Source organism: Acomys russatus, chromosome 2 (genome assembly GCF_903995435.1).
Source record: "Acomys russatus chromosome 2, mAcoRus1.1, whole genome shotgun sequence".
NCBI lineage: Eukaryota > Metazoa > Chordata > Mammalia > Rodentia > Muridae > Acomys > Acomys russatus.
Genome location: NC_067138.1, coordinates 103597320 through 103625289, shown reverse-complemented (window position 1 = coordinate 103625289; position 27970 = coordinate 103597320). Strand labels below are relative to the sequence as shown.

The 27970-nt window shown below is 44.1% G+C and overlaps 1 protein-coding gene across 1 annotated transcript in view; it reads right to left on the bottom strand.

Moving 5' to 3' along the window:
- The window catches only part of Patj (PATJ crumbs cell polarity complex component), a 284333-nt gene that overhangs the window by 166139 nt on the left and 90224 nt on the right, over positions 1-27970 (bottom strand). The window contains exons 18-22 of the mRNA XM_051164507.1: positions 22367-22576; positions 18027-18143; positions 16025-16429; positions 6736-6853; positions 679-853 (exon numbers count right to left, since the gene is read on the bottom strand). Of these exons, the coding sequence (XP_051020464.1) occupies positions 679-853; positions 6736-6853; positions 16025-16429; positions 18027-18143; positions 22367-22576 (1025 nt within the window). The remainder of the gene's footprint in view (positions 1-678; positions 854-6735; positions 6854-16024; positions 16430-18026; positions 18144-22366; positions 22577-27970) is intronic.

Here is a 27970-nt window from a genome sequence, read left to right as displayed (position 1 = left end):
CCCAGATGCAACGGCTTCCATTTACTTTATGGATTTAGGGATATTTCATCCTCGACATGTCCTCAAATAACCTGTTTACAAGCCTTCACCTTATCAGAGAAGTAATGTCCCACCATAGCTTCCTACTCTAGAACCATGCGTCTTATGGCGTGTCTTGGGCATGACTCCAGATAGACTCTCCAAGGCTTGGCTCTGCACATCCTTTTGTCCTCAAGCCCACTTGCTAGTCTGTTTATAGAAACTCTAAATTAACAGCCCATTCTCTAAGCAAATACTGTATGCAATCCATTATGTGAATAAAAATATAGAATTCTAGGTGTGACGTAATTTTAAGTAATATGTAAACTTTTACTAGTAATTGTGTAATATAGGTTTAGCCATAATGTTCTTCTATATTTTCTAAGCGTTTCACTAAAATTGCACATTCTTTTTTTTTAGAAACAAAAGCCAAGCCACAGTGGGCATGGAGCACAGGGGAGAGTTAGCTGGGGGGCTGGGGGTAGGGGATGAAGTAGAATAAAGGACAAAGTCACACATGTAAGAAAATGACACAAAACATACCACTTTATATGACAAGTTAATAATAATAATAAATAGTGGATACATTATTCTGTGTAACTTCCCAACAACTTTTTAAAGGAGGAAGAAAAAGGGAGAGGCAGAGGAAGGACACCATACCATGCAGCATTTGCGTATCTTGAAGACACCGTTCCCATGTGTGAGGAAGGCTTGGAGACGACCCGGGCGCTGGGGAGTCGGTACAAAGGCAAATCTTCTTGTTCTCTTCTTGGGGCAACAGCTGGAAGATCGACAAGCATGCCGGGACCTTGCACATCACTTGGAATCATCATGCCTGAAGAATCCAGATAACAGGAACATGAGACACATCGTTAAAGGGCGCCCACTATCGGGACGACCCATTCAGCTAGGCGAGGAATGACATTAAGGTACGATGTGAGAGACGTGATGCAGCAGCAGGAAGCGCCGCTGCCCGAGAACAGGTGGGGGCTGCACAGAGAAGTTACATCTCCAGTGTCCTCATGGGGGACAAGCAAATGAGCACCACTAGGTACTTTGTCAATATAAAACAACTCCTTTACACCTTCTAATCTCACCCCAGGCCACTCTGGTCATGGGTTCTCTGGCATTTATTCACCAAAACAAAACAACCCCATTGATTAACAACTAAGGAACAATTCTTAAAATTTGAAAGGTTTAGTTTAGAAACATCAGAATCCTTTTATATCTGTTGACACATTCTATGTTCACAGATAACTGTAAGAAATAAAAGACATTATTAGTTATAGTTTGTGAAAAGGGAAATTCAGGTTAATGATTTTGCTAATTTTTCATCTGTATGTGTGCATGTGCAAGAGGGGTGCACACATGCCACAGTGCTATGTAGGTTAAAAGACAGCCTGTAGGACTTGACTTTCTTAGGTCATTGGGCTTCGCTGCAGTACCTCTACCTGCTAAGCCATCTTGCTGACCTGATTTTGTATGCCTGGCCACCAAACAGCACAGGTTGCCATAATTTATTTAAAAGTTTACCTTTGTTAGGCCCAGTTCTTATTTTAATTTACTTATGGGGGTACACACAAGCGTGCAAAGATGTGTGCATGGGTGCACACATTTTCCCCTACCACTTTCGGCCCCACTGCCTTGAGACAGGGCCTTTCAAAGAACCGAAGCTCACTGTTGAGTTGTCAGAGGGTGCTCAGGGCCAGACTACCTTGCTTCCCAATGCTGGATTACAAGCACATATGCCCAACTTTTCAAACAGCTGTTGCAGAGTTTACCCAGACTTTTATGCTTGTAAAGCAGGCTTTTCTACCCATCGAGTCACCACCTCAGTCGTTTACTTTAATTCTTGTTGTTGTTGTTTTTCAAGATAGAGTTTCTATGTGTAGCCCTGGCTGTACTGGATTCGCTTTATAGACCAAGCTGGCCTCGAACTCACATTTATCCACCTGCCTCTGCTCCTGAGTGCTGTGATTAAGGACATGCACTACCACACCCAACTACTTTAATTCTTACTATCCTCTTCCTCCCCCTCCTCCTCCTTCTTCTTCATTTTTGGTTTTTGAGAGAGAGTCTCACTATGTAGCCCAGGGTAACCTCAGACTCACAAATATCTGCCTGCCTCTGCCTCTCAAGGGCTGAGATTAAAGTATGTGCCACTATGTCTGGAAAAGTTTTGTTTTGTTCTTTGTTTTTAGTATGTGTTTGTGGGTAAGTACGTGTGTCCACAGAGGCCAGAAGACGGCATCAGAATCCCTGGAACTGGCGTTATAGGTACTTTATAAGCGACTCGTTTGTTGTGGGTGTTGGAAGCCACACACTGCTCCTCTCTAAGAGTAGCAATCACTCTTAACCACTTAGCCATATCCCCAACCTTAACTGTTATTTTTAATTTTCAGGATGTATCTTATGCTGTGCGTGTGCACAGTGCACCTGTGGCAGTCAGGGGACAACCTTCAGGAGTGGACTCTCTGCTCCATCTCATGGAAGGTCTTTGTGCCCCTACTGCTGCGTGAGCGTCCACACTTCTCCTTCTGCCTTCCATCTCAGCACTGGGATGCTGGGACCACAAGTCACACCGACGCAGTTGGCTGCTGCTTCTTTTTCTTTTAAATCTGGCTTTTTATTTGAGTTCTGCCAGTTAAACTTGGGTTTTCAGGATTACATGGCAAGTGTTTTCACCAAATGAGCCAACTTGCTGCTGCTGCTGTGTGTGTGTGTCTTCTTCATTATTATCTACCCCTTTATTTTGTGTATTTATTTGTGTGGTATGCACACATGTACATATGTTCACATGTGTAGGCGCAGTTATGTGTTCATGTGTGGAGGCCTGAGGTGATGCACTGTCTTTTTTGGTCACTCTCTACCTTACAGATGTTGGGTCTCTCTGTGCTCACTGCTACAGCTAGTCTGGCCACACAGCTTCTAAGGACTCAGTCCACAAGACATGTGCAAGACATGCCACCTGCGTCCTCTTTTTCTTTGCTCAATGAAAGAATGACTAAGGCAGACTGAGGAGGCTGTGGCCCTTGTTAGAGGCCTGTAGCCACACCAACATCAGCCTACTCATCACTAAAGTATATTTTATCCAGGGACCCAATATAAACTCTCAGCCAGTCTGTCCTCACATTTGTAAGAACATAAGGAATTCTATACCAAATGCCTTCTTGAATCTGTGTCTTGGTCATATTTCAGACTCCTGAGTCTCCAGAAAGCAGGAACTGACCTGTCAGTCACAATCTGCTCCACTTTTCCTGCGACTGTCACTCACACTTCACCTGGAATGACCTGTCTGTTAAAGGACCACTCTGCATCGTAGATGACCACTCCTTCTGTTCCTGATCTTGTCCAGAAACTCAGAAACAGATAGATTAAATGGCAACACAGCAGAGATGGGGTGAAGAGGATTGCGTGCTCAGCTGCCTTTCCCGGCTCCAGACACCGTCCCTGCCAAGTGCTAGGACCTCATTCTCGGGGTGGGGCGGGGGTGGGGGATAGTCAAAGCGGGGCCTGACAGCTCAGGTGTTGCCTGTGCACCACAATTCAATGGGTGGGAAAGCAGTGGTGCAGCAGGACCCTGGCAGCGGCTGTAAGTCCAACCAAGGCTCCACTTGCCAGGCAATTTCCCACACAGTCTACTGTTCTGCGGTGCAAGTTAATGCCAGTTAGTTACAGCTTCTCATGCCTGCTGCCCACACCTTTGCCCACTGCCACCTCTCTGGCCGTTTGCCAATGTGTGCCCATTTCTCACCTCTTACAGTGTTTGACACAGACTTTATAGAGCTCTTCGCCATGTGCTCATAATACCCACCAGCCCATAAAAGAAATCATGTCCTGGAGGTCTACAGTTCTCTGTGCCCATGTCTGTAATGGGCACAGAGGTTATGAAAAAAGGGAAGTTTTTTTTTTTTTTTTTTTTTTTTTTTAAAGTCTCCTGGATAAATAGGAGTTAATGTTCACAGAAGAGGAATGGGGAAATTTTCCCAAACTTGGTTTGGTGCAGGAACAGAGTGGTATGGAGAAAAAGCAAGAAGAACTTGCGTAGAAAGAATAAGTGGTTTGCGTAACTCAGTAATGGAAACAGAAACAAGTGAGTTGACGTGTCCCACAACCACACAGGCAGCATGTGGCCCTCCCACTTGACAAACACTCTGCACACTGTGATAACCAAGCCGGTGACAGGGCTCACCTCCAGAAGCTTAGCTTGCAGTAAGAGACTGATTGAAAATAGGTACACACAACAGAAACCACCCCAGAGTGGGCAGTAAAATGAAAATGAATCTTGAAGCACTCATTTACAAGTTTGCTTTGACAAGTGATGGTGTGTGAGTGCTTTAAAGAACTTTGTTGGTATGTTTTTCTGTTGTTTATGTTGGCGATGTGTTGACTGTGTGCTCTGCTACCACTGAGTCACATTCGAAGCCCAAAGTCATCATTTTTGGATTAACCACGGGGTCATGAATGAGCTGTTACACAAAGCTATCGATAAATGGTTTTAAAATTAATTGTCCTGTAAACATAGGAGGGTTGGTTGCTGAAGGAGTGGGCAGTGAGCTGCAGATCTGAAAGGGGCTCTTAAGACTCTCAGATGTGAACTTTTGACTTTTCCAACTGAGGGAAGAGAGGCCTGGAGAAGCTACTGGCAGATTATTGGCTTAGTACAGAGGAGCCTCGCATTCGAACAGGGGCTGCTGCTTGCTGAGCAAGGCTCTCAAGAGGAAAATGCAAATCAGAATGGAAGCAACACAACATGCCTGCTGCTGAGATGTGTGTAAGCCCACAGGACCAGCCCCAATCTAGGTGTGCCAGTCACTGCATTCCCTGACATGTGTACTCATAAATGCTTCCTGAGCAAGGACAAGTCCAAGACGTGGAAACCTGAGCAGCTGTGCCTGGTGGTATTTTTAAGAATAACTACACACGGCCTTGTATAGTTGGTGTTCCCCCAACTCCTCTCTGAGAATCTATAGACAATGAACGATTCTGGGAGAGGGAATATTATTTTCTTCAGTAACAAGCTGTCCACGCTCCCATAAACAATGCCCTGTATGTGCTTCTGTAAGAAACCTCAATGAGTGTCCCTGGGTCATTGGCTGGGGGGAGGGGTGGTAGGGGGGAAAGGAGGGGAAGAGGGGTGCAGGGGAGGGGTGGTGGTGGGGAAGACATGAAAGGGAAAGGGGACTAGTTACAGATCAATGGAGTGAGAGGGGGGACAAAGGAATAATGGAGGGGAACTGACCAAAATACATCAGGAATCTGAAAATATCATAATGAAACCCATTCTGTATAATTAATATATGGTAATAAAATCCAAGAATAACATTAAATGGGACAGCACCCTTAAAACGTTTCCTCAAAACCTTTGGGGAAGCTTTGTTTTCATGCACAGTCGTGTGGAAGTATCACTGGAGGATTTGACTGAATGGTGATAAATTGGATAGAATTATAAAGGAAGGAGGGAGGGGGGAGAGGGAGGGAGGGAAAGGGGAGGGGGGAAGGTAGAAAAGACAGGAAGGATTAATAAGGTCCCAAGCAGTGCCAAGACACCTAGAAATAATGGCAGTGACCAGGCCAGGGCGGTATGTTCATCCTTGTCATAAACCATGAACAAGTAAGTAAGTACTCACTAATCAGAAGACTGCAGAAATGCAGTCAGCTTTAAAAAGTGGACTTACTAGAGACTGGGAAAGAGAAGAGCTCTGTTCTCCTCCCAGCCATGAGCCTGAAAAGCTGCACAGACTCATCTGACCACACGGTTCCACAGTGAACGCCCGTTCTGCTCACTCTGGGGTGGACCAGCATCAGCACTGCACGGCTTCCTCTGTGCTCCACCAGGGCTGCAATCTGTGGATTTCACTGAACACAATCTTGATCTCACACCAAAGTGTCATTACTTTATAAAGTTCTCTCCCCTAACATCATTGCGGAGGGCTTTCCACCAAGCAAAGGCCAACAGTGGACAACAGCACACACCCTGAGCAACGCTCTGAGCCTCAGTGTGATGACAGAAGTTGCACCCATGGACTGCAATGCTATAACAATAGCTAGTATTTCACTGTTGGAGGAATAAAGATTATTTTTTAAAGTCAAGGCTTCAAAAGTATATAAGAATTGATATTCTGGGATAGCAAAAAAAAAAAAAAAAAAAAAAAAAAAAAAAAAAAAAGCTTAATACTTTCAGAACTCTTTAATGGAACTTAAGTTATTAATGTCTAGAATCAACTATAATTTATGCTTCATAAATGTTTAAAATATGCACCTCTTTATTAATATTTTACGGCTCCACCCAGTGAGCTAGCAATTCCACTTAATAGCGTCAGAGACTTTAACTTATATTAGTAGAGACATAGCTCACGGGAGCGAGCAGGCTCACGTCCGACCTACGCTGCTCACTACGCAGAACGAGGCAGAGAACCAGCAGCCTTCTCAGCACACAGAAAGTGGATGATTAAGTTGAAATCTCAGCCCAAGTTTTCCTGAGACAGACGAAGTAACAAACAGTTTTGAGAGCAACAGCTCAGAATGAGAACGTGAGAGACACTGGGAGGAGATGACAGGAGTGGAGACGGTGTGATTATGTTTCCATTTCAGAACATTGGAAGCAGCACGATGACTGCACACGTGACAGTATGACTGATACACCGTGTATGAAGCATAGAGCTTACGGACCGAAAATCGCCTCACTTGGGCGTCTAAGAATCAAAGCTCACGCACCTAAGTCCAGCCCGCTGCTTGAATGAAGGGCCTCCATGTCATCAAATTCACCATGCTGACCAGTTCCTTCAGAGGAGGGTATGGGTGGCCGGGAGTCAAGGCCAAATGTGTCTTTCATCTTGAAAAGGAAGAAAACGAGAAATTTGGTGTGTTAGGAAGCAATAAGAACACCACAGTGCTGTTCAGACGAGATGGTGGAACAACGGGAAACTGGGCTGCAAGCTGCTGAATGTGCTGCACCCGCATCCCGGGGGAGGGGGCCAGGGGAGGGGGGTGGTTACTCTGCCATGAGCGGCAACAAATGCTGCATGAGCCTGGACTCGGAAACCCTGGATATTTAGGAAGAGTTTTGTCTTTGGAGCATTAACAAATGGATATAAATGAGCACATTCCAGAGCAACAAAAATAAATAATAAACAAACAAAGACCCGGCCGTCAACCAAGTCATTTGGTGAGACATACAGCATCCCAGATGGGTTCTTCTGACGCCCAGGACACTGTTGCTCCCTCTTAGACTTTGCTCTGCTTCCCTGGCACACTTGTTTTGTGTGGTGCCTGTACTTATTTTTGTTTTCCAGACGTGGTCTCCCAGAGCAGCCCACACTGGCTTTTAAGCCTTCCAGCAGCTGGCCTATAGGTACATACCTGATGCCTGCCCTGTGGACTGCCCCAAAACAGCACGTACAGACTGACAAGCACTGCTGACAACTTAGTGCCCTTCCTCTGGCTTCCCTTTATAGCTATGGATTTTATGGATTCTTTTTAAAGTTATACTTTCCCAGAATGCTAAAGCACTTGTGCCTTTGCCCAAGTTAAAATAAAAATGCTCAGAGGTTAAATAGTGAGGTGCTTGAAACACACAGATGCAGAAAGATAACGCTGACCTTCGAGCTGCTTCTTACAAGAAGACAGAACGGAAATCTCCTCGTGAAAGACACTCTCCCTGAAGGAGGAGGGAGACGGACGAGCAGCTGAGGCCTCAAGCCTTTCCCTGACAAGTCAGTGTCTGAGGAGCTGACTTCAGCTCCTTCGGCTCCTCCCTAATGAGGCTCCCATGCTGAATAAACCTGTGACGTAAGTATGTATGCTTTTCTTGTGTTCATCCATTTTGATGCAATCAGGGCACCTGCAAGCTTGGAACCAGGACTTGTCTACCCCCACGGCTCCTAAGTAGAAGCATTAGAAGGCAGGCCTCCAGTAAGGTAATCAGGCCACGGAAGCAAAGCCTTAATGAAGGAAATCAGTGGGAAAGAAAAAGCCCAATAAGAGATTTCTAGACAGCCCACCTATATAGAAAGTTCCACTTATGAACAATAAATCGAGCCCTTCCTGAGCATCAAAACTATTGACACCTTGACCTTAGACTTCTCAGTCTCCAGAAGGATAAGAAATAAGTTTATTTCTGATATTAATAAGCTACCCTCAGTAAATGGTATGTTTGTTATAGCAGCGCCTAGACACAGACATGTAACATAAGTTGTTATAAATTCCTATAAGCATAAGCTAAAATTTCATGCTCACCATATAGATACATTTAATTAAGTGAATAGCAATGTTTAAAATGTTTGGTTTTAAGTTTTGGATTCAGAGTCCAGCTCTATATGCCTAGCTAGCCTCAATTTGTAATCCTCCTGCATCTACCTCATAACTGCTGGAATTACAAAAGTGTACCATCATACCAGGCACTATTTTTTTTTTTTTTTTTTTTTTTTTACTGTTGGAGATTTTGGTTGTTCCAAACAAAAATACGAAGTTTATATTTTCTATGATCACTTAGAACTTGAATGGCCACACTTCAGTGGTGGAAGGCACTATGAGAACTGCGATGCTGGTTCCTGCCAGCATTCCCCAACAAATCATGTCACAGAGAAGAGTGTAATGTCTGATGACCGACGAAGCCTACAGTGCACCACTTACCTCACATGCCCATGGGGTGAGAAGTAAGGTGTGACGGCTGTCCGACTGGAACAGAAGCAGTGATAACTTCCCAGAGAAGGGAGAGGAGGAGGTGGAAGGCATGGATTATTCAAAAAGGAAGATATTTTTAAATATTTTCGGATAGTTGGGATATTTCAAACCGTCAGTGGCAAGTCTGCTAATAACAACTGGTAATCAAGAAAAAAAAAAATCACCCTGTATCTGGATTTCAATAAAGCAGATTTGAAGCTTATTGTTTCTATTTTATTTTATGTGTACAGGCGTTTTAACTGCGTGTTTGTGCACCTTGGTGCTTGCCTGGTACGTACTGGGACTGAACACCAGTCCTCTGGAACAGAAACCAGTGCTCTTAACTGCTGAACTATCTCTCCAGCCCTCAGTAAAGCAAATTAGAAAGATTAGGCCTTTAGAAAATTAAATTTGTTTCTTTTTATAGAGAAAAAAATACATTATTATTCTCAGGTACATAATCCTGAAGCAAAATCAAAACAAAAACAAAACCACAAACAAACAAAAAACCCCCAAGACCTTTAAAAAATGGGCAGATGAGCCAGATGTGGTGGCGCACGCCTTTAATCCCAGCACTCAGGAGGCAGAGACAGGTGGATGGCTGTGAGTTCTAGGCCAGCCTGGTCTACAGAGTGAGTCCAGGACAGCCAAGGCTACACAGAGAAACCCTGTCATAAAAAAATCAAAAGGGAGAAAGACAGAAAGAAAGATAGATGAGCAGATGGGTGTAAAGTAGGTTTTTCCACGAATATATATTGAGACAGTAAGCATAAAAAGACACTTAACATCACTAATTAACAAACTCCAAATCAGGGTGCTAATGAGGTAGGTGTGGTGGTGTGTGTCTGCAGTCTCAGCTCTGTAACTCTAGCACTCAGAGACATCTAAGGCAAGAGAACGTAGAATTCATAGCCATCTAGAGAGCGGTTTGAACCTGAAATGTTCCATAGAGGCCGGGTTTTAAGTGTTTGCAACGATATCTGGAAGGATGTGAGGCCTTAAGGACGCAGGGCCCAGCAGACAGCAGCTGGTCACTAGGGATGGACCACGGAGGGCCCAGCCACCTCTGGTTCCAGCCTGTGCTCTCTATTAACCACCAGCGAACAAGCCTCCCACACACATTCCTGCCACCAAGAACTGTTGCCACCGTTGTGCCTTTCTTGCTGTAATGACCAGGTAGAAATCCCCCTGAAGCCAGTAGGCAAGGTAACCCTCTTCTTCCCATCAACCTTTCTGTTGAGTATCCATCCTCACACACAACAGGACAGCTAAGTAACTAAGGCATCAGAGCATGGGCAAATCGTCATCTCAGAACAAATCACACAGTAACACACGCCTGCTACTCACAGACACAGACTTGAAAAACTCAGGCCAATTAGCATTAGCAAGAGAGAAGCTGGACACTGGGCAATGGACACTGCGTGGCACAACTGCGCTGTCAAAAACCAACATGAGATCAGGATTACAAGCACCTAGCTCACACATCCCATATCCCCAGCACCCTATGGATTTCTTTTATCCACACCCCATGCTTTACATGCCCCACAAACATGAAAACTTCATATACAATGTTTAGCATTTGTTAGCTCCTCAGAAATCCAGACAGGGAACTTCCAACAGAATGCTTTGCCTAATAAGCATTTCCATTAATACGCTGGACCAACGACTGCTTTAGGGACTTCAAGACCAAGAGCTTCATATTCAATAGACTCTAATTTTAAGTTCCTTTCTTAAAAACCTGCCCTTGCACTCCTTGAAAATGCTTAGTGGGCACCATGACCTGTGCACTCACACAGTAACGCTATCATTCCCAAAAAAACACCAGGATCCTTTGGAGAAGCCCGCCTTCTGACTCAGCTTGGCAACCCACAAGAAGTGGAAACAGGTCCTGAACAGGTATTTATACACCAGTATTTGCAGCAACATTATCTGTGAACAATTATGGCAGAGGACTTGAGATGTGTTCTACTGTGGGCTGGAATGATCAACCTAGGGCTTTCCCTGAGGCCCTGGTGTATAGAGAAGAGACGTGCTAGGCAAAACCGCCATTAGCCTGGGCCCGGGCCCGGGGGGACCTTTCCCTGGGGCCCTGATGCATAAAGAAGCACAGTTCCTTCTCGAAAACCAGGAATATGCCTGGCAGAGCTGGTCATGGGCGGAGGCCAGGGCCTTGGCGGGGGGGGGGGGGGGGACACTGTGGCTTCAGATCCCCAGGACCCAATCTTCCCACCATATTCGTCGTCTATAGTTATAGGTCCTAAGAGCACTGTGTGCTAGATGGACAATGTTCATGAGATACACTGTGCAGTCCTTGTAGTGCAACATTGTTTAATTAACTTCCTGCTAACTCAGTCTCACCTTAGGACAGATTCTGTTGACTCTGTCCCACTTCTCCCTACAAATAGTATGTTACTATGAATAATAATAATAATAATAATAATAATAATAATAATAATAATAATAATTATTATTATTATTATTATTATTATTATTATTATTATTATTATTACTATTTTCCGAGATAAGGTTTCTTTGTGTCGCCCTGGCTGTCTTTGAACTTGATTTGTAGACCAGGCTAACCTCAATCTCACAGAGATCCACCTGCCTCTGCCTCCCAAGAGCTGGGATTAAAGACCTGTACCACCATGACCAATGTGGTGCCGTACTTAATAGGCTTGTTTGACCTAAGACGTAGCTTGTACAAGACCTCTAGGTCCCCAAATTTCTTCTCTGTCTTCTTTCACTATCTTCTGATCTCCTAGTCCTCTTTCTCAGGATCCTGTCATTGAAGAACTTGGGACTGGCCCCGGTCATGGCTCAGTAGCTAAAAGCACTTACAGCTCTTCCTGAAGTTGGGTTCAGTACGCAGCACCTACGTGGAAAGCCAACATGTGGCACATGAGAGAACGTTTTTGGAAGCTGTGAGTTGCTAAACAGATAATTTACACTAAAGACATCACATATTTTGAAGTTTAAAAAAAAAAAAGCCATTCTTTAGAGCTTTCCTCAGATGGCTGAAAACAAGCAGCTTTGGCTGGCCAGGTGTCACATGCCCACGATCTCAGCACCTGAGATATGGAGCAAGTCTATTTCAAAGATGATGATCTTTAAAAAAAAAAAAAAAATCACAAAGAGCAGGAAGTGAGGGGGATGCCAAGAAGCCACTTGTGGGAAGTATGCTGTCACATGTCAGTGAGGCAGGGTCTACTCCCAGGAAGAACAGTAGGCCTAATACACATGCCAGCCTGCGATGGCAACAACTCCGACACCCAACGAATAAACACTGTCACAAGATTCTGCACCTCAGGCTTGTACCTTAAAAGCTCATTTGTGTTTCTTATTTGTGCTTCCCACCGGAAGCGTCTCTTGTTCTCTGCTAATGTATTCTCTCACTTAATACATACTCTCCAAGGTCTGAGCCAAAAGGGGAAGAAAAGGTTTCCCACTGAGACCCACACAGGGCAAACCACTCTGCCACACAGCTGCAACACCAGTGGGCCTTGAAGAGCTTATGCTAAATGAAATAAAAGCCAGATATACAATGACAATTATCGCAACTTTCCTCCTAGGAAGTGATCAGATTTTTTTTAAATTTGTTTTTCGAGACAGGAGGCAGAACTGCAGCTAGTGCCAGGGGACGATGGGCCAGGGGAAGGCACTTACCGATCGGAGGGCTCAGTGTCTCTGTGTAGGAAGACACTGGAGATGGGCAGCGAGGGGGGCGGGTCACCTAACAGTGCAACTGTATTTAGTGCCACCAAATTGTATGCGTAAAAGCACGTAATTCAGGCATGAACACAATTTGGTGGTGGTGATGGGGGGAGCAACACAGATGCAGACATTTTCATAGCTCATCCTTTACCTCCAATGAAAGTAGGGGGTGGTAGAGAAGGGTCAGTGCTGGGTGTCTCGAGAATTATCCACGTACCACAAATACAGCCCCGCCACGACAGAAGCAGCGGTGGTCCTCTACTCTTTTGAGGGTAACCATAAATAAAGGCTGGGAACTACATGTTTACCAGATGTTTGAATACAGTTCTAAATCCTCTCAGGGACTGTAACGTTATATCATAATTGCTAACAGTATAGCGTAGATATCTTAGTTTAATCGGAAATCCGAAATGTTTAAGTACTAACATTACACAGGTAGAAAACTCCACACGTGACTTAATATGACAAGAGTACAGGTCATTACAAACACTATACAAAGTCACTGTGAAGTTAAACAAGTACACATGAAACAACAAACAAATGCTGGTTTTGGACTTAGCTCTCACTCCCAGCATATTTCACTGCATATACTGCAAATCTCCCGTCATTTCATCACTTCTGGTCCTAGGCCCTTCAGGTCAGAGATACCCAACCTAAACTGGATCATGGGTAACACGATGAGGTAAGGTTGCTGAAGCCCGTCGGTATCAAGCAGCAGGCAAACACTCAAGCCCATTCTGCCATCACTGTAGTGGGGAGAAGAGTTAACACAGCATGGGAAAGCGAGTAATATTTGAAGAAAACCAAGTGGTGGCCGTTCAGAATATATCAGAGCTGAAAGAATCTCCATCAATATGTCCTATAACCTTAAATCACACGATTCAATGTGAGAAGAGGCAAAAACCTAGCATTTCGGTTAAGTGTAAACACTATGAATACATATATTTGGCTATTTTAATCTACAACCATAACAGTTTATGTGTGAAAATGGACCAGTACTTTGGGCTGATTTTTATTTGGAGGTGTAAGTTACTCTTTCTCTATGAGAAAATGGGTCTACCAAGCAAGAACAACTGAATTACGGGAATTCAGAAAGAGAAACAAGAAGGAGGTTTAGGCATTGCACTGGTCTGAGTGAGGATGTCCCAGTGGGCCCAGAGGTCTAAAAGCTTGGTCCCCAGTTGGTGGTGCTGTCTGGGTAGGTTTAGGACATGTGGCCTTGTTGGAGGAAGTATGCCACATGGGGAGAGCTCTGAGGTTGTAAAGCCAGGTGCCAGTTCTCTCTCCCTCTGTCTGCCTGTCAGCTCTCATTTTCTAGGTCCTGCCAGCATGTTTGCCACTTGCTTTCATCATGGTCTCTAACCTTTTGGAACTATAAAACAAATAAACTCTTCTATAACTCATCTTGGTGATGGTGTTTTTGTTGTTTTTGTTTTTTTTGTTTTTAAAGCAAGAGAAAGTAACTACTATGGACAATTATACACCAGCCCAGAAGTTAAGATGCATGCCCTTCACACTGTAAGCACGGACTACTGTCTTGAACAAGCCTTTAATAGAAACCACATTATCAAAACACACAACCTTGGTTAGACATGGATGTCAGCTTTGGCACAATCCACAGTTACCTCAACTAAAGAACTGCCTCATGGATACTGGCTTGTGGCATGTCTGTAAGGGCACAGCCCATGGTGGTGGCCTACCTCCAGTCAGTTGTTCTGGGCTGTGTAAGAAAGCTAGCTGAGTAGGAGCCAGACAGCATACCAATAAGCAGTATTTCGGCTTCACTTCTCGCTTGTGCTCCTGCGTTGACAGCCCCCAGTGATGGGCTGTGACCTGGAGGTGTAAGCTGAGGCCAATCTTTCCTGATCAGGCTGACTTGAGTCAGCGTTTGTCACAGAAGCCAAGAGCAAACTAACAGGTACGAATTAAAGAACTGCCTCCTCTTCAACGCTATGTAGAAATGAAAATGATGTACCTGAGAAAGTGTGGAATGATCTGAAAGTTGTGAAATAATTTGAATAAAATTATAACTAAGTGCACATATATGCAAGAAATTCAGCCAGATGCAACATATAAGATATGAATGTTTGACTAAATGTATCAAGTAAGTATTCTAAGTTAAGTACCAACATGAACCAGTATTTCAAATTGTGTTTTATTTAAATGAATAGAATTTTTCTTTTTATGTGAAAAAACAGCCATAACAAGAGTGTGTGTACACGTTGGGTAATCTCTGATTCTAGTATGCTTATGTATGTGAATATTCAGTATGAAACTGAGCAATTAGGATCCAGGGAAGTGCTGGCAGAACGAGAAAAACTATTGTCACTGGAGTGTACCAGGGAACTCTGTGTCACTACATCCTGCATCCAAGATCATTTACAGATTAAAAACACTTGTTCCCTGGTAGGCTGTACAGAACCTTCTGCTGTGGCGAAGCCTTGAGTCTTCATCAATACAGCTACTAGGCAAGAGTTCCTTGCCTAGCAGAGGGACCTATAGGATTTTCAGGAGAGAAAGAGATGTACACGGGAGGCAAGGGAGCAAGCCCAGTTTCTGCTGCTCGTCACACAGAGGGACCAGCCTGAGCACAGAAAGCAGAGGACCTGTGTCAGCACACCACCTGTACTCCTTTAAAAAGATATCCTCTAGGGCAGGCAAGGTGGGCCAGTGGGTAGAAGAACCTGCTGATCTTGCAAAGGACTCGGGTTCAACTCCCATCACCCACACAGCAGCCTACAAGAATCTGTAAGTCCAGTTCCAGAGGATCTGGCTTCCTGTGCTAGCCTCTGCAGGCACCAGCCATGCACGCTGTGTATAAACATGCATACAGGCGAAATACCTAGACACATAACAAAGTTAAAACCACGCTTGAATCAAAACGTCATCTATAATAACTTTCTTCTCATTTGTCTGAAAATTAATTTAGGCCAGAAAATAAACAAAAAACCAAACCAAACCAAAACTTCAACAGGCAACTAATTAATTATAATTTTATTTGGAAATCTAGTTTAGTGGTGATGCAATAGTAAGGTTAACCTATGAAAAGGTAATGCTTCCTGCCAGGTTGTAAGCAGGCAGGGTCTCACATGTGAAAGTAATTCTCTGCCATACACCACTGTTGCATCCCATGAAGGAAGGAGAATGCTGTGAACAGCAAACATATAAACAATAATATATTGGGTGTTAATTTTGTCTTGATTTGACCTGACAAATATGCTACACACACAGACACACACAGACACACAGACACACACACACACACACACACACACACACACACACACACACACACACAAACAAAAAAACACATAGCCCCATTTCCCTAAGGGCTAAAAGAAAATTTAAGGATTAAAAGGGCTCTTTATTGAACTGAGAAATTAGAAGAAAAATGCCACACAGGATAGTGAAAAGCCGCCAGACAAGCAAACTAACCGCGCTCAGGATTCCTGAGATGTGGTGTGATACAAGGATGACGTCACACATACATAGCTACGCTCCTGGCAGTGCATCTTGCCAGCCTTTCTAACTGTGAAAAGCCCATTTCATTTCTGCTTTATCTGTGGGAGTAATAGAGGCGAGGAGGGAGGCAGAGCGGGGAGGAGGGGGAGGCTGTGTAGCAAGGCCGTACCATGTCTGCGGTGCTGTAGCCATACTGCGGCATCTCCTGGGGACACGCACCCCTCATAGTCTCCGCATCGTGACACTCTGGTACTTCGCCCCCTGAGAGGGTGGCATGCAGCCACTGTGCGCCAATCTGTAGTTCCTGCGTGGGAGGCACCTGTGTGACTTCCTGGATGTGTGGTAGTGGCTGTAGCTCCATGGCCCGGAGGTGCTCCTGATAGAGCTCATATTCCTCGTCAACAAGCATTTCTCTTTCCTCGCCCCCTCCCTCCAGTGGCGGGCTTAGAAATTCATGCATTTCCCAGGCTTCTGAGCTGCTGTCCACGTCCTTTTGTTGGAACTGCAAAGACTTTCCCAAATCCAGAAAAGGTTCATCCACAAGTTCTTCAAGATACGGCTCATCTCTAAATCCCTGTAAAGAAAAGATTTTTTAGAAAGTTGAGCTCCACTTGTCTTAAAGCTGCGCTAGATCCCTCAACCCAACCACGTGCCAAGCCTTAGCCAACGCATAAGAAACACCTCTTCCTCCATATCACCGAACAGGAAGAAGCTGCAGCCCACTCTGTACAGCCCAGGAAATGGACGTAAGCGGCAGAGCCGGCCATTGGCAAGGTAAACTATTTCGAAAGCTTCACCATACACTAACTACCCGACAATTGTCCATCACAGTGAGAAATCTGGTTAAAATGCTGCCCCCACACATGTAACTCATCTCCAACACAAAGTGTAGTTCATAAATGGAGAGTCACTTCCTACTTAGGGCAGCAAAGACGGAAAAGCTCAGGGGAGTCAAGCAGGACTAACTCTGGAAGCCACGGCTATCTGACATTTCAGAACACTTTCTTTTTATGTTTCCGAATGGCAGGGGATTGAACCCGAGGCCTTGCACATGCCAGAGAACACTCTACTCTGAGCTATACCTCTAGCCCTTAAAAAGAATTCCTTTCATAAATTAAAGGCATCACTGTATGTCAAGCACTTTCCTTTTAATAAGCCAAATAACAGAAACAAGATGTTCCCCTACACTGAGAATGAGAAAGAGGAAGAAATACAGTGTAGCTTTTGCTGAGCTTCTGGCCTAAGTCTGGTGAGCCCGTGGCTGCTGAACACACGGCTGCCTGATTCCCTACAGACCAACACTCCTTCCTCCTGCAAGCCCCACCCACGAGGCACCACCTAGTGTACCTGCCCCTGTGTTGTCTTTGAATAACTCAATACCACAGGCTGAAGCTTCATATTGAGACAGTAAACCAACACTGCAACCTGGGTCAAAAACCAACCAGAGCCAGAAGGATACATTTGAAAACACCATAACTATACAATGCTAACACAAAATGTCTAAATTTTCAAGAGTGTCATGGACATTAGGGGATGCCTGTTAGCCTGAGACCCTGTACATACATGTCTGTAGCATTACTAAACAATGGCCATGAAGTACACTTTAGGAATAAAAAAGGAATAATATATATATTGTTTATGATTGTAACACAAAAGGGGTTTGTGTAGACAGTCTTTGGAAAGTATTCAAATATGAAATTGCATGTTTAGCTCCATCCTCCTCTGCATTTTACATGGATGTCTGTTTTCAATGATACATTCTTTCTCCCAAATTTTAGGCTTATATTAATGTTTTAAAATATGGGTTTATCTTTTAAAAAAATATTTTCAAATATATTTACATTTATTTATTTATTTATTTGGGTGGAGGAAGGCATGTGTCTCAGCACATGTGTGGAAAGCAGACAACTTGTGGGAGTGAGTTGTCCCCTTCTACCTTGTAGGCTCCATGCAGATGTTGAGCTCCAGTCAGGACTGGTAGCAAGTGCCTTCACTGAGCCAGTTAGCTAACCCTAGTGTTTGCTTTCTGAAAATGCTTTGCATCTCTGTCATTAAAGAGACAATGTAAGACTAAATAGCCAAGTGAGTGGGAACAAGCTGTGTCTTCTTTATAGTAAGTTTAACTCCAAGAAAAAAAAAAAAATCAAATGACAAACAGCTTTACCAAATACCTTGGGTGCCTCGAGGATCAAAGATGAATGCATCTCATGAACAGCTTCTGGAGACTCGCTGTTGTCTTCATTGTTGTCTGAATGTGAAATAAAATAACTTCCTTCCTTCTCATCTTCCTGAAAATAAAACCACTTTTGTGATCAAGAAATTCTTCAGCTTCAATTTCTCTCCAGACAGTCGTCATCCAGTGCAGTCACTCAACAAAGTCTACGCAACGTTTATCACAAAGCAAACGTCCACCCACACACACACAACACAAAACAACAAAACCCTTGGGCCAGAACTTATCAACTTTATTCTGTAAAGAAAAGCCAGTCACCAGAAAAAGCCCTTGCAGGTACAGCTAAGACATGATCCAGGCCAAGCACAGGCTTAGGTACGTTAACACACTCACGTGCTTGTCAGCCACAGACACGCTAGATGAGGCAAGGCAGTGCCAGTCACTCAAGAGTTCCACATCCAGAATCTGGCTCGAGAGCCATGTCCTCAATTACCACTCCACGTAACCCCCATTCTACATATCAGCAAGGTGGGTGGCGAGGAGGACCACAGAGCGAGCCACAGCTCTAGAGCCAAGGGCTGCAGGGCCAGTGTGTCCTGCCTAGTGCTAAAGACACAGTGTAGTTTTTAAAGCCAATTCATTGGGTTTTTTGTATCCAGTATGTTTGAGCTACGTTTGCAGAAGAAAAGAAAAATGCTATCATGTATAAGATGACAATTTATCATTGTAGTTCTATGAGTGTAGTTATTATATGGCTTAATACTACAGAAGTAATTTTGTTCTACTACACATCGACAGTCTTCCTGTCCCTGCCTGACTTTGGCTCTTCTTACTTATGTTCTTCCTGCCTTCACTGGGAATCACAGGCGCATCACACCACGTCCTGTTTACTTAGAGTACACTACCATCCCAGTCACTTTCCCTTAATCTTGGCCTCCCATCCCTCACTGTCCTGGCAGCCTCAGACGCCGAGGAAGCGATGTGAGCCAAGTCCCACCTCACAGTGAGGCTACAAACCCCTCTCTGGCCTCAGCTTCTACATCACCCCCCCGCCCCCCGCAGGAAGCAGCACAGGAAGTAGACTCTGTGGAACAGGCTCTGTGTTCTCATACTGCCTCAGATGTCAAAAGCTGCTTAAAGGGCAAGGCTATGCTGCATCTGTCCTACAGGGCACATGTGCTAAGGATTTTCCCATACAGCCATGATAATCTAGCAAATAATTATCAGATAAAATACTTGTTCCAACCTAAAAAGATAAAAGTCATAAAAATATTAGTGTGTTCCTTCCTAATTGAGTGCTTAAAAAATATTTATTTATTTTATGTATGAGTACTCTATCTGCATGTACACCTGCATGCCAGATGAGGGCACCAGGCCACATTATAGATGGTTGTGAGCCACCATGGGGTTGCTGGGAATTGAACTCAGAACCTCTGGAAGAACAAACAGTGCTCTTAACCACTGAGCCATCTCTCCAGCCCCATACTAAGTACTTCAATTTACCACCTGTTGCTGATGGCAGTACATTTCATATATGAAAAAGTCAAGAACTTGGTTAGCCATGTACTAGACTTTTAAATGATATAAAGTAATTGATAATTATTATATTCAGGCATTTTGGTGTGTATAGGAAAAATATACACATGTGTGTGTGTGTGTGTGTGTGCGTGCATACACACACACACACAGTGCTGGTAGGGCATGTGCTTAGCATGGACAAGGTTGTAAAAACCTGGATAAAGGTCACATTGCAGCTTCCTAAATCAATAACACTGTGCAACACAATGCTCACTCCCTGTATGTATGTATGTGTGTGTATGTATGTGTGTGTATGTATGTGTGTGTATGTATGTGTGTATGTATGCATGTGTATGTATTTATGTGTGTGTATGTATGTGTGTGTGTATGTGTGTGTGTGTGTGTGTGTGTGTGTGTGTGTGTGAATGGAACTGTCATCATCTACCAAGCTAGCTAGAGGTTCCCGAGCTGCCATCATGCAGCATGCTAATTTATTTCACACATTAAAAGAAGTTTAGAATCAAGAAAAGACTTCAGCTCTTTAGTCTTGTTCACTCCGTGACAAATTTTTACGAAAGATTCATAGAATAAAACTGGCTGACTTCCAGTAAAATGTTTATGAACTGCAAAATTCTGCATGAGTACTACTTGCATGACCCACCGAGGAAGGAGGGAGACTCCCGAAGAACTAACATGGCCACTCTGAGAATGGGGCGCTCAGATCTCTACTGTAACCCCTCCCACTGGATTCTCGTGTAGCGTATGTCCATTTCAATCTGAACTGCCCTTAGTTATTCAGGGCAAAGCTAGAAATAGGCTTTCTGAAACCTGGTCTGACCACCTACCATGACCAAACTACTACTGAGACACATAAGCGAACTGAACAGGACACTGTAAAAAAGCAAGATTACACAGTGCTAAGAAAGGGTACAGGCTTACCACTGTCCAGCCGAGCTCATACTGACCCCAGCCCTTACTAATGATAAAACTTTGGGAAAGTTGCTCAGCTCGGTGTATTCATTGGCCCATTTGTAATGAGGGATAGAGAAGGACTCTTGGCATTGCGTTGAAGATAACACTAATCACTGCATGTGATAGGCCTCAAATTTAGTAATGTACAGTAAATGCTCATTTAAAACCAGATGGAGCTTCCTTCAACTTTGCCGGGCATGGTGGTGCACGCCTTTAATCCCAGTACTCGGGAGGCAGAGGCAGGTGAATACCTGTGAGTTCGAGGCCAGGCTGGTCTACACTGCAAGTCCAGGAGCACCAAAGCTATAGAGAAACCCTGTCTTGAAAAACCAAACCAAACCAAACCAAACAAAACAAAAAAACCAGATGGAGATAATCAAGTATTTGTTTATACCAAGGACCTCAAAAACATAATTTTAGGAACAGCATTTAAGGAATTTAAGAATAGTAACCTGACATAGTGTATCATACAATAAGATGGCCTCAAGACAACTTGACCACAGACAGGGTGTCAGTGCTAGGAATCACCAGACATGCTGACGACAGACGATGACTTCCATACCAACAAAAATAGTATGGTTTATAAATCCTAGCTCATTGTACCTGCGCGCGCGCACACACACACACACACACACCCCGACTCACTTCGTAGACTATGCTGGCCTCAAACTCACAGACATCTACCTGTCTCTACCTCCCCTAGTGCGGGGATACAGGCGTGAGCTACTGTGCCGGCTTCTTTGGACCTTCTTATCATCAATGTAAAGCAGTGGCTCTCAGCCTGTGGGGTGAAATGACCCTTTCATAGGAGTCATATATCACACATGCTGCATGTCAGATATTTATATTACAATTTATAACAGTATCAAAATTAGCTATGAAGTAGCAATGAAATAATTTTATGGTTGGGGTCACCACAATGTGAGGAACTGTGTTAAAGGGTCGCAATACTAAGGTTGAGGACTGGGGGCTGGAGACATGGCTCAGAGGTTAAGAGCATTCGCTGCTCTTCCAAAGGTCCTGAGTTCAATTCCTAGCAACAACATGGTGGCTCACAACCATCTATAGTGAGATCTGGTGCCCTCTTCTGGTGTGCAGGTGTACATGTATGCCAAACACTGAATATATGAATAAATAAATCTTAAAAAAAAAAAAGTTTGAGAACTACTCTAAAATTAAAATGCAAAATTATCTATTTTAATTTACACAAGGAATATGAATATAACTTAGAAGTTGATTTTACAAAAACAAAGGTGATGTGGAAGTAAAAGCGGCAGAACCAAGACTACAAGTGACAGCAGTGAGCAGTCACCTGTGTGCCGCATCTGACAAGTGACAGCAGTGAGCAGTCACCCGTGTGCCACATCTGACAAGTGACAGCAGTGAGCAGCCACTCTGTGTGCTGCATCTGACAAGTGACAGCAGTGAGCAGCCACTCCTTGTGCTGCATCTGACAAGTGACAGCAGTGAGCAGCCACTCGTGTGCTGCATCTGACGGCACTGCCTGAATTTCTGAAACCTGCTCTGCTGCTGTAAGCTTTTTCAGAACAACAGAGTTCGGTTCCCAGCACACACAGGGTGGCTCACCATAGCCTCTAACCACAGTTGCAGGGATCTGCTGCCCTCTTCTGGCCTCTGTGAGCACTGCATGCATATGCAGCCATCTCACACCTACACGTGTAAACACTGTCTCACTTGTTTCCCCAGGTCCATGTTCTTTATGGTACTCATTTATTCCCCTTATTTAGGCAGTTTAAGCCTTATAGGTGAGGCATGTTTGTCTTCCAAATTCGTGTTGCTAAGGACTGTGCTTTACTATTCCCTATACTAACTGAATTCAAAACTTACCACCAAAGGCTTACAGATGCCCAGGTGCACAGCGCCTGGCGGCACAGCCTTCAGCACTTCCACAGCCTCGGCAAGTGTGGCATTGTCCAAAGAGAACTCATTAACCGAGACAAGGCGATCTCCAGGTAGAAGCTCTCCACTTCTTTCTGCTACACCATCTGCTACCAAGGACCGAATCACAATCACTGACCTTGTGGGATCCAAGGGGTCCTGCAAATTAAATGAAGCAAAGTCAGCCTCTGAAAGGAAGTATGCGGCTTCTGAAAGCTTATCTTACAAATGTGATTTATCTCACACGGCCAGCACTCTATTGACATTCTATAGAGGTTTAAATCACTGAAAACACCATTCTATTTACTTTATAAAATCAAGCTTATTTCAAGGTGAAGATATAAATTAACAGTTTCAACTGCTGTCTGAATGCTCAATACGTTGATCCTTTAAGCCTTTGGTGGTCAGATCTGGGAATAGTTAGGCAAGATTCTCTGACACGTGTCAAGGCCATGGCCATCTGTGACTCCGGTGGTCCATGTGTAGGCTCTAAATGGAGTATAAAGTGGGGAGCAACATTCTACCATTCAGATGAGTGAACACTGCGTCCTTCTAGGAAACTACTTAAACTAAGGGGAAGAAAGAGAAAAATCGTTTAAAAGTGTATTTAGGACCTGGAGAGACAGTTCAGCAGCTAAGAGCACTTACTCCAAAATCACGGGAACCAGAGTTTGAATCTCAGAACTTACATAGCAAGTTGGATGTTGCCACAAATACCTATAACCCCAACTCCAAGTGGGGCAGGCATAGGAGGGCTGCTGGCGTTTTCTGGCTTCTGGCCTACTGGAGGAAAGGCCAGAGCAAGACTCAAAGAGAGACCCTGCCTCAAAGGAAAAAGCAGAGAGTGACAGAGGAGGGCACCTGGCACCCTCTTCTAGCCTCTGCAGGTACATGTACCTAATCTACACATACGCTCATATAGACAGACAGGCAGGCAGGCAACAGACAGACAGACACACACACTTCCCACACAACATGAGGTGTTCAGTGGTAAAGCGACCGCTTGACATGAGAGCTTCAACAGCACAATACAGGCAGGCATGTGCTCACACTGCATATTTTAAAATAATTGAAATTATGCCAGTTTAGTGGCCTAGGTCAGAATGCTTCCAATATAGATATGGGAATTCATGAGCAGGCCGACAGAAAGAGCTCTCATCCAGTGGGAGAGCCCCGCCTGCTCTCATTTGAGCACAGAAGAGAGCAGACACATCAACGCATCTGCTTGAGGAGCACCACTGCGCAGAACAGCTAACCTGGAAGCAGACTAATCCACCTGCCTTAGTTTACTGAGTGCTGTGATCACAGTTAGGAGCCACCATCCAAAGCTTACACACTGAATTTTACAGGTGACAAAAAGTGATGCTGAGAAAGTTAAGGAAACTAGATGCCACTAGCTGCTCTGTAGGGGTGGATCCAGGCTTCAGCTGAGCAGTCCCTCCTCCTGAGCACCAGGCTCTCCTGCTTGCCACCATGCTGTAGATACCCCGCGGCCCTGGAGAGCTCTGCTCGTCTTGTGTGGACACATGAGGCGGCGCTGTTGCTAAGCCTCCCTCATGAACCAGCCCAGACCATTTGTCCCTGCTGCTTTGTCCGACATGCACTGTTCTACACAGGCCACAGAGGCAGAACAGGGCTCTGCTCTGGCCGCTGGTACTGAATTCTTCCAGAGAGAAGAGGGAGAAAGGAACTGCCAGATTTTGTGTTACGTTCCAAACACTTTGGAATTAACAAAGCAAGGATTTGCCAAAATACAGGCTCTGTCTGTGAGAAGTGCTGGTGGCTTTTTTGAAGATTTCTAGTTGTGCTTTCCACACCTCAGGGCTTTTAGACAACAGCATCCTTTTCAAAGCACTGCATAGAATTGTAACAAAGTATACACAACAGCCTTTGAACTAATATTTCAAATACAGTTCTTTTTTTTTTTTCTTCTCAGCTGACCTTGACTGTCTCCCAAGTGACCAGATGCTGGGTAACTGTCTAGCACAAGCTAATGTTTAACACTGCATAATTTAGCAAGAGAATTTAAACAAACAAAAAACGGAAGGATTTTGCTAATAAGGCATGTAATATTAAGCTATAATTACACTGATATTTTCAAGTAGAGGGAGCTATTGTACAGGAAGAGAGCAATGGGACTCAGCAAAGCCTGTGTGTGTCCATATTGTTGCAGCAATATGGAAGAGTTGTCCACTTCAACCCCAGCAACCATGAATCAAAGCATGCTTTCACTTTGAAATATGAAGCCATTACATTTTAAGTTTGACACACTAATAAATAAGCTACACAATTATGTCCTTCATTTAGGATGTCAGTTTTAGATAAAAGGCTTTTTATTGGGAGGGGAGGGAAACTACATGAAATACACAGAAGGAAGCTGGCATTGCTTCCTATTAGTGGTCACTAAATAGTAAAATATACCAAAGTTAATGATTTCTCTAAGTTCTTTGTGACTGCTCACTCAATACCATCTCAGAGAACACTGACAAGGTGACTGAGCACGCTCCAGCTGAAGCTGACGGAAGCAGCTTTGACGATGATTATCATTATAAGAGGATGTTTCACTCTCGTTTCATTGAGAAATAATGAAAATAGTCCTGCTGTGGAAAGATTATGAATTTCATTTATTACAGAAAAGTCTTATTTGCTCATTTGCACAAAGCATAGTCTTTTTTTTTTTTTTTTTTCACAAAAACTAGTGTCAGGCACACTTGCCTACTACTAAAATGTACTCAGGGCCAGTGCCCTCGTTATTCAAACGTCTTATCCCTCTGCCTGGAAGCCAGAACCCAAAGATAGCTTCTTTGTGGCTTATAGAAAGAAAAATTAAGCATGTGTACACACCACCGGGAGCCTTCCACCATGTCTACTTGCCACTGTCTGAGGATGATGTTTCTGACTGTGTGGCTTCCCACATCCTATGCTGAGCAAGTGATTTCTGCATGGCCATCAAGGCAGCAGCTGTGCTTACCTACTGGGTGGCTGTTTTGTAAGGCTCTGCACCATGGAAAGTGCTCAAACACCATTTTGACCCATGCTGCTTCTCACTAGACACGCCTACTTCCTGAAAACAGTCCATAATATTATGCACATGGTATATCAAACAAGATGGTAAAGATGTTTCTCAAGATTGCCACTGAACCTTGAAGCCCAGCAACCACGTCTTTAATGGTTTCACCAGATTTTATAAGCTTTCACCCTAGCATGTGGGTGTGGATATGTGTATGTTTGTGGATGCGTGTGTGCGCGCGCACACACACACACACAAATACACACCCACACGCACGCGCGTGCACACACACAAGCACACACACACACACACACACACACACACACGTGCACGTGCACACACACAAATACACGCACGCATGCACCACAGCACCAGAGGACAATCGGCTGGAGCCAGTTGTCTCCTCCTCACGTCACCGTGCTCAGCAGTGTGTGCCTTTACCCGCTGATCCATCCTGACACTATCATATTTTCCAATCTCTCATGTTTCCCCTTTTGATAAAGAAAACCACAAGACATTGCCTTAGAGTGAACATCCAACAGAGGGCACTAAAGGCTGATTGTAGAGCGTGAGAAACACTTGCCAGCTGCCTTGGGAGGAAAGTTTCTCCTCTTTATTGAAGAGCTTGTGCTATCACACCTTCCATAGCACGTATCCCACATGTCTGTTTAAAGTCCATTTATGGAAAGGATGTTTCATGAGAGGGTTAAGTTTTTTAAAGGACAGGATCCTCTAATCAACCAGGAACAGCAAGTGTCCAGGGTACACCACACGGAGCCAGCAGAGCTTGTCCCACACTCACTGCTCAGCCATGGCGCTGGCCAGCCAGACACGTCTCACAAACCAGTCATGCAATCTGACTGAAGAAAGAGCACCTGGAAAATGTCAGAACTCTTGAAGTGATGCTAAGTTTCATTGTTATAAACACTGGAGTCTGCAGTGATTAATCAGAGGAGATCCAACCTAACACCAGACTTCTTTTCCCTACAGCCCTCAGTGGTATCAGCACACGCCGAGCACGCAGTGGCCCTTTCTCCCTTGCACTGAGATGTGTATTTCACAAGTCAACCTATTACCTTCCATCTCCTCTATCAGGCCCTCCCTCTCTACCACCCCCTGCCTTGTTTAGCCTCACACTGCCTCTTGCCCAGGTAAATGTCACAATCTGACACAAGGCCTACAGTCTCTAATCTCGTCCTTATCCGCCCAGTTTCTACAGAGATCATAGAAAGTTTAAATAAATAAATAAAAATGTATGTAAGAGCCCAGTTAGGAAGGACAAGACTGAACCAATGTCTTCTGCACCTGTGAACTCAAAGTAGCTGAGGCTGCCTGCAGGAGAGGAGGCCAGCCAACATTCTAGCAAAGACAAGGACGGCACACACAGCTCCCACCAATATCAGAAAAACTACTGACTGCTGATGACTTCTGGGGGTGGTGGAGGTCAATTTTCTCTAAGGGTGAGGCCTGCAGTGAATGATCCCACACTCTTAGTACATGGACAGCACAAATTGGACTCACAGGTCATTAAAGGAGAAAGGAAACTGAGGTAGCAGGGATGTAGGAAGGATCTGGGAGGAGTTGGGGTAAGGTTGTGTGGGTGAATATGATCAAAACACAGTGTACAACATTCTCAAAGAATTAATAAAGTTATGTTTAAAAATAAAACAAAACCTAAAAATATAATAGAAATATGATCACAACCCCTCCTATGCTCAAAATACTGTGGTGACGCCACTGTCTTTAGGATTAAATCCTAATTCTTTAAATTTTATGCAGAGAAATGCCTGTGGGCCTGCAGTTCTGTCCCATCTGTGTCCACAAGCCTGATCCTTTGTATCACAACACAGGACTACTAAAATTTGTGACACTGTATAAAATGTTCTTTTCGCCAGGAATATTGTTCCTGGTCACTCCCACTCATCCACGTCTTTGCCAAGGTTTCCTCCAACAAGACACTCTCCCAGTTTCCCAGAGACTCTTCTATTTAGTGAGGTCAATTTTAGCACTCCTCATATTTCCATACTAGCTCATGCTATATTTATTTCCAAACTATATAAATATATATACTAATATATATTCTCATACTATAGAGTCATTTAGGTGCCCCAGTTAAATGTACCCAGAGAATTTTATATAATTATATGATTTCTATAATTTTACTATCATCATTACAACTATCTTATTAAAAACAAAACAATCTACAGAGTGAGTTCCAGGACAGGCAGGGTTACACAGAGTATGTCTACTTATGCGCTGCTTTTCTCCCACGGGGCCACTATAATGTCTGCATCACACAAGTCACTATCAGACTAGTGGACAATAAACACACCCAGGGCAAGCCACCCACCATATGTAAATAATCACCACAACTGTCCATATTTTCCCAGTTCTTACAGCAACTCACTGGTCCTCAAAACACAGTGAAGTGGATACCATTACCACATGCACTTCCCGAATGAGAAAATGGAAAGACTTCAAAGCACAAAGTGGCCAAATGGCAGATTCAGAGTTTAAAGCAGTTAAGTTCCAGCGTATTCAAC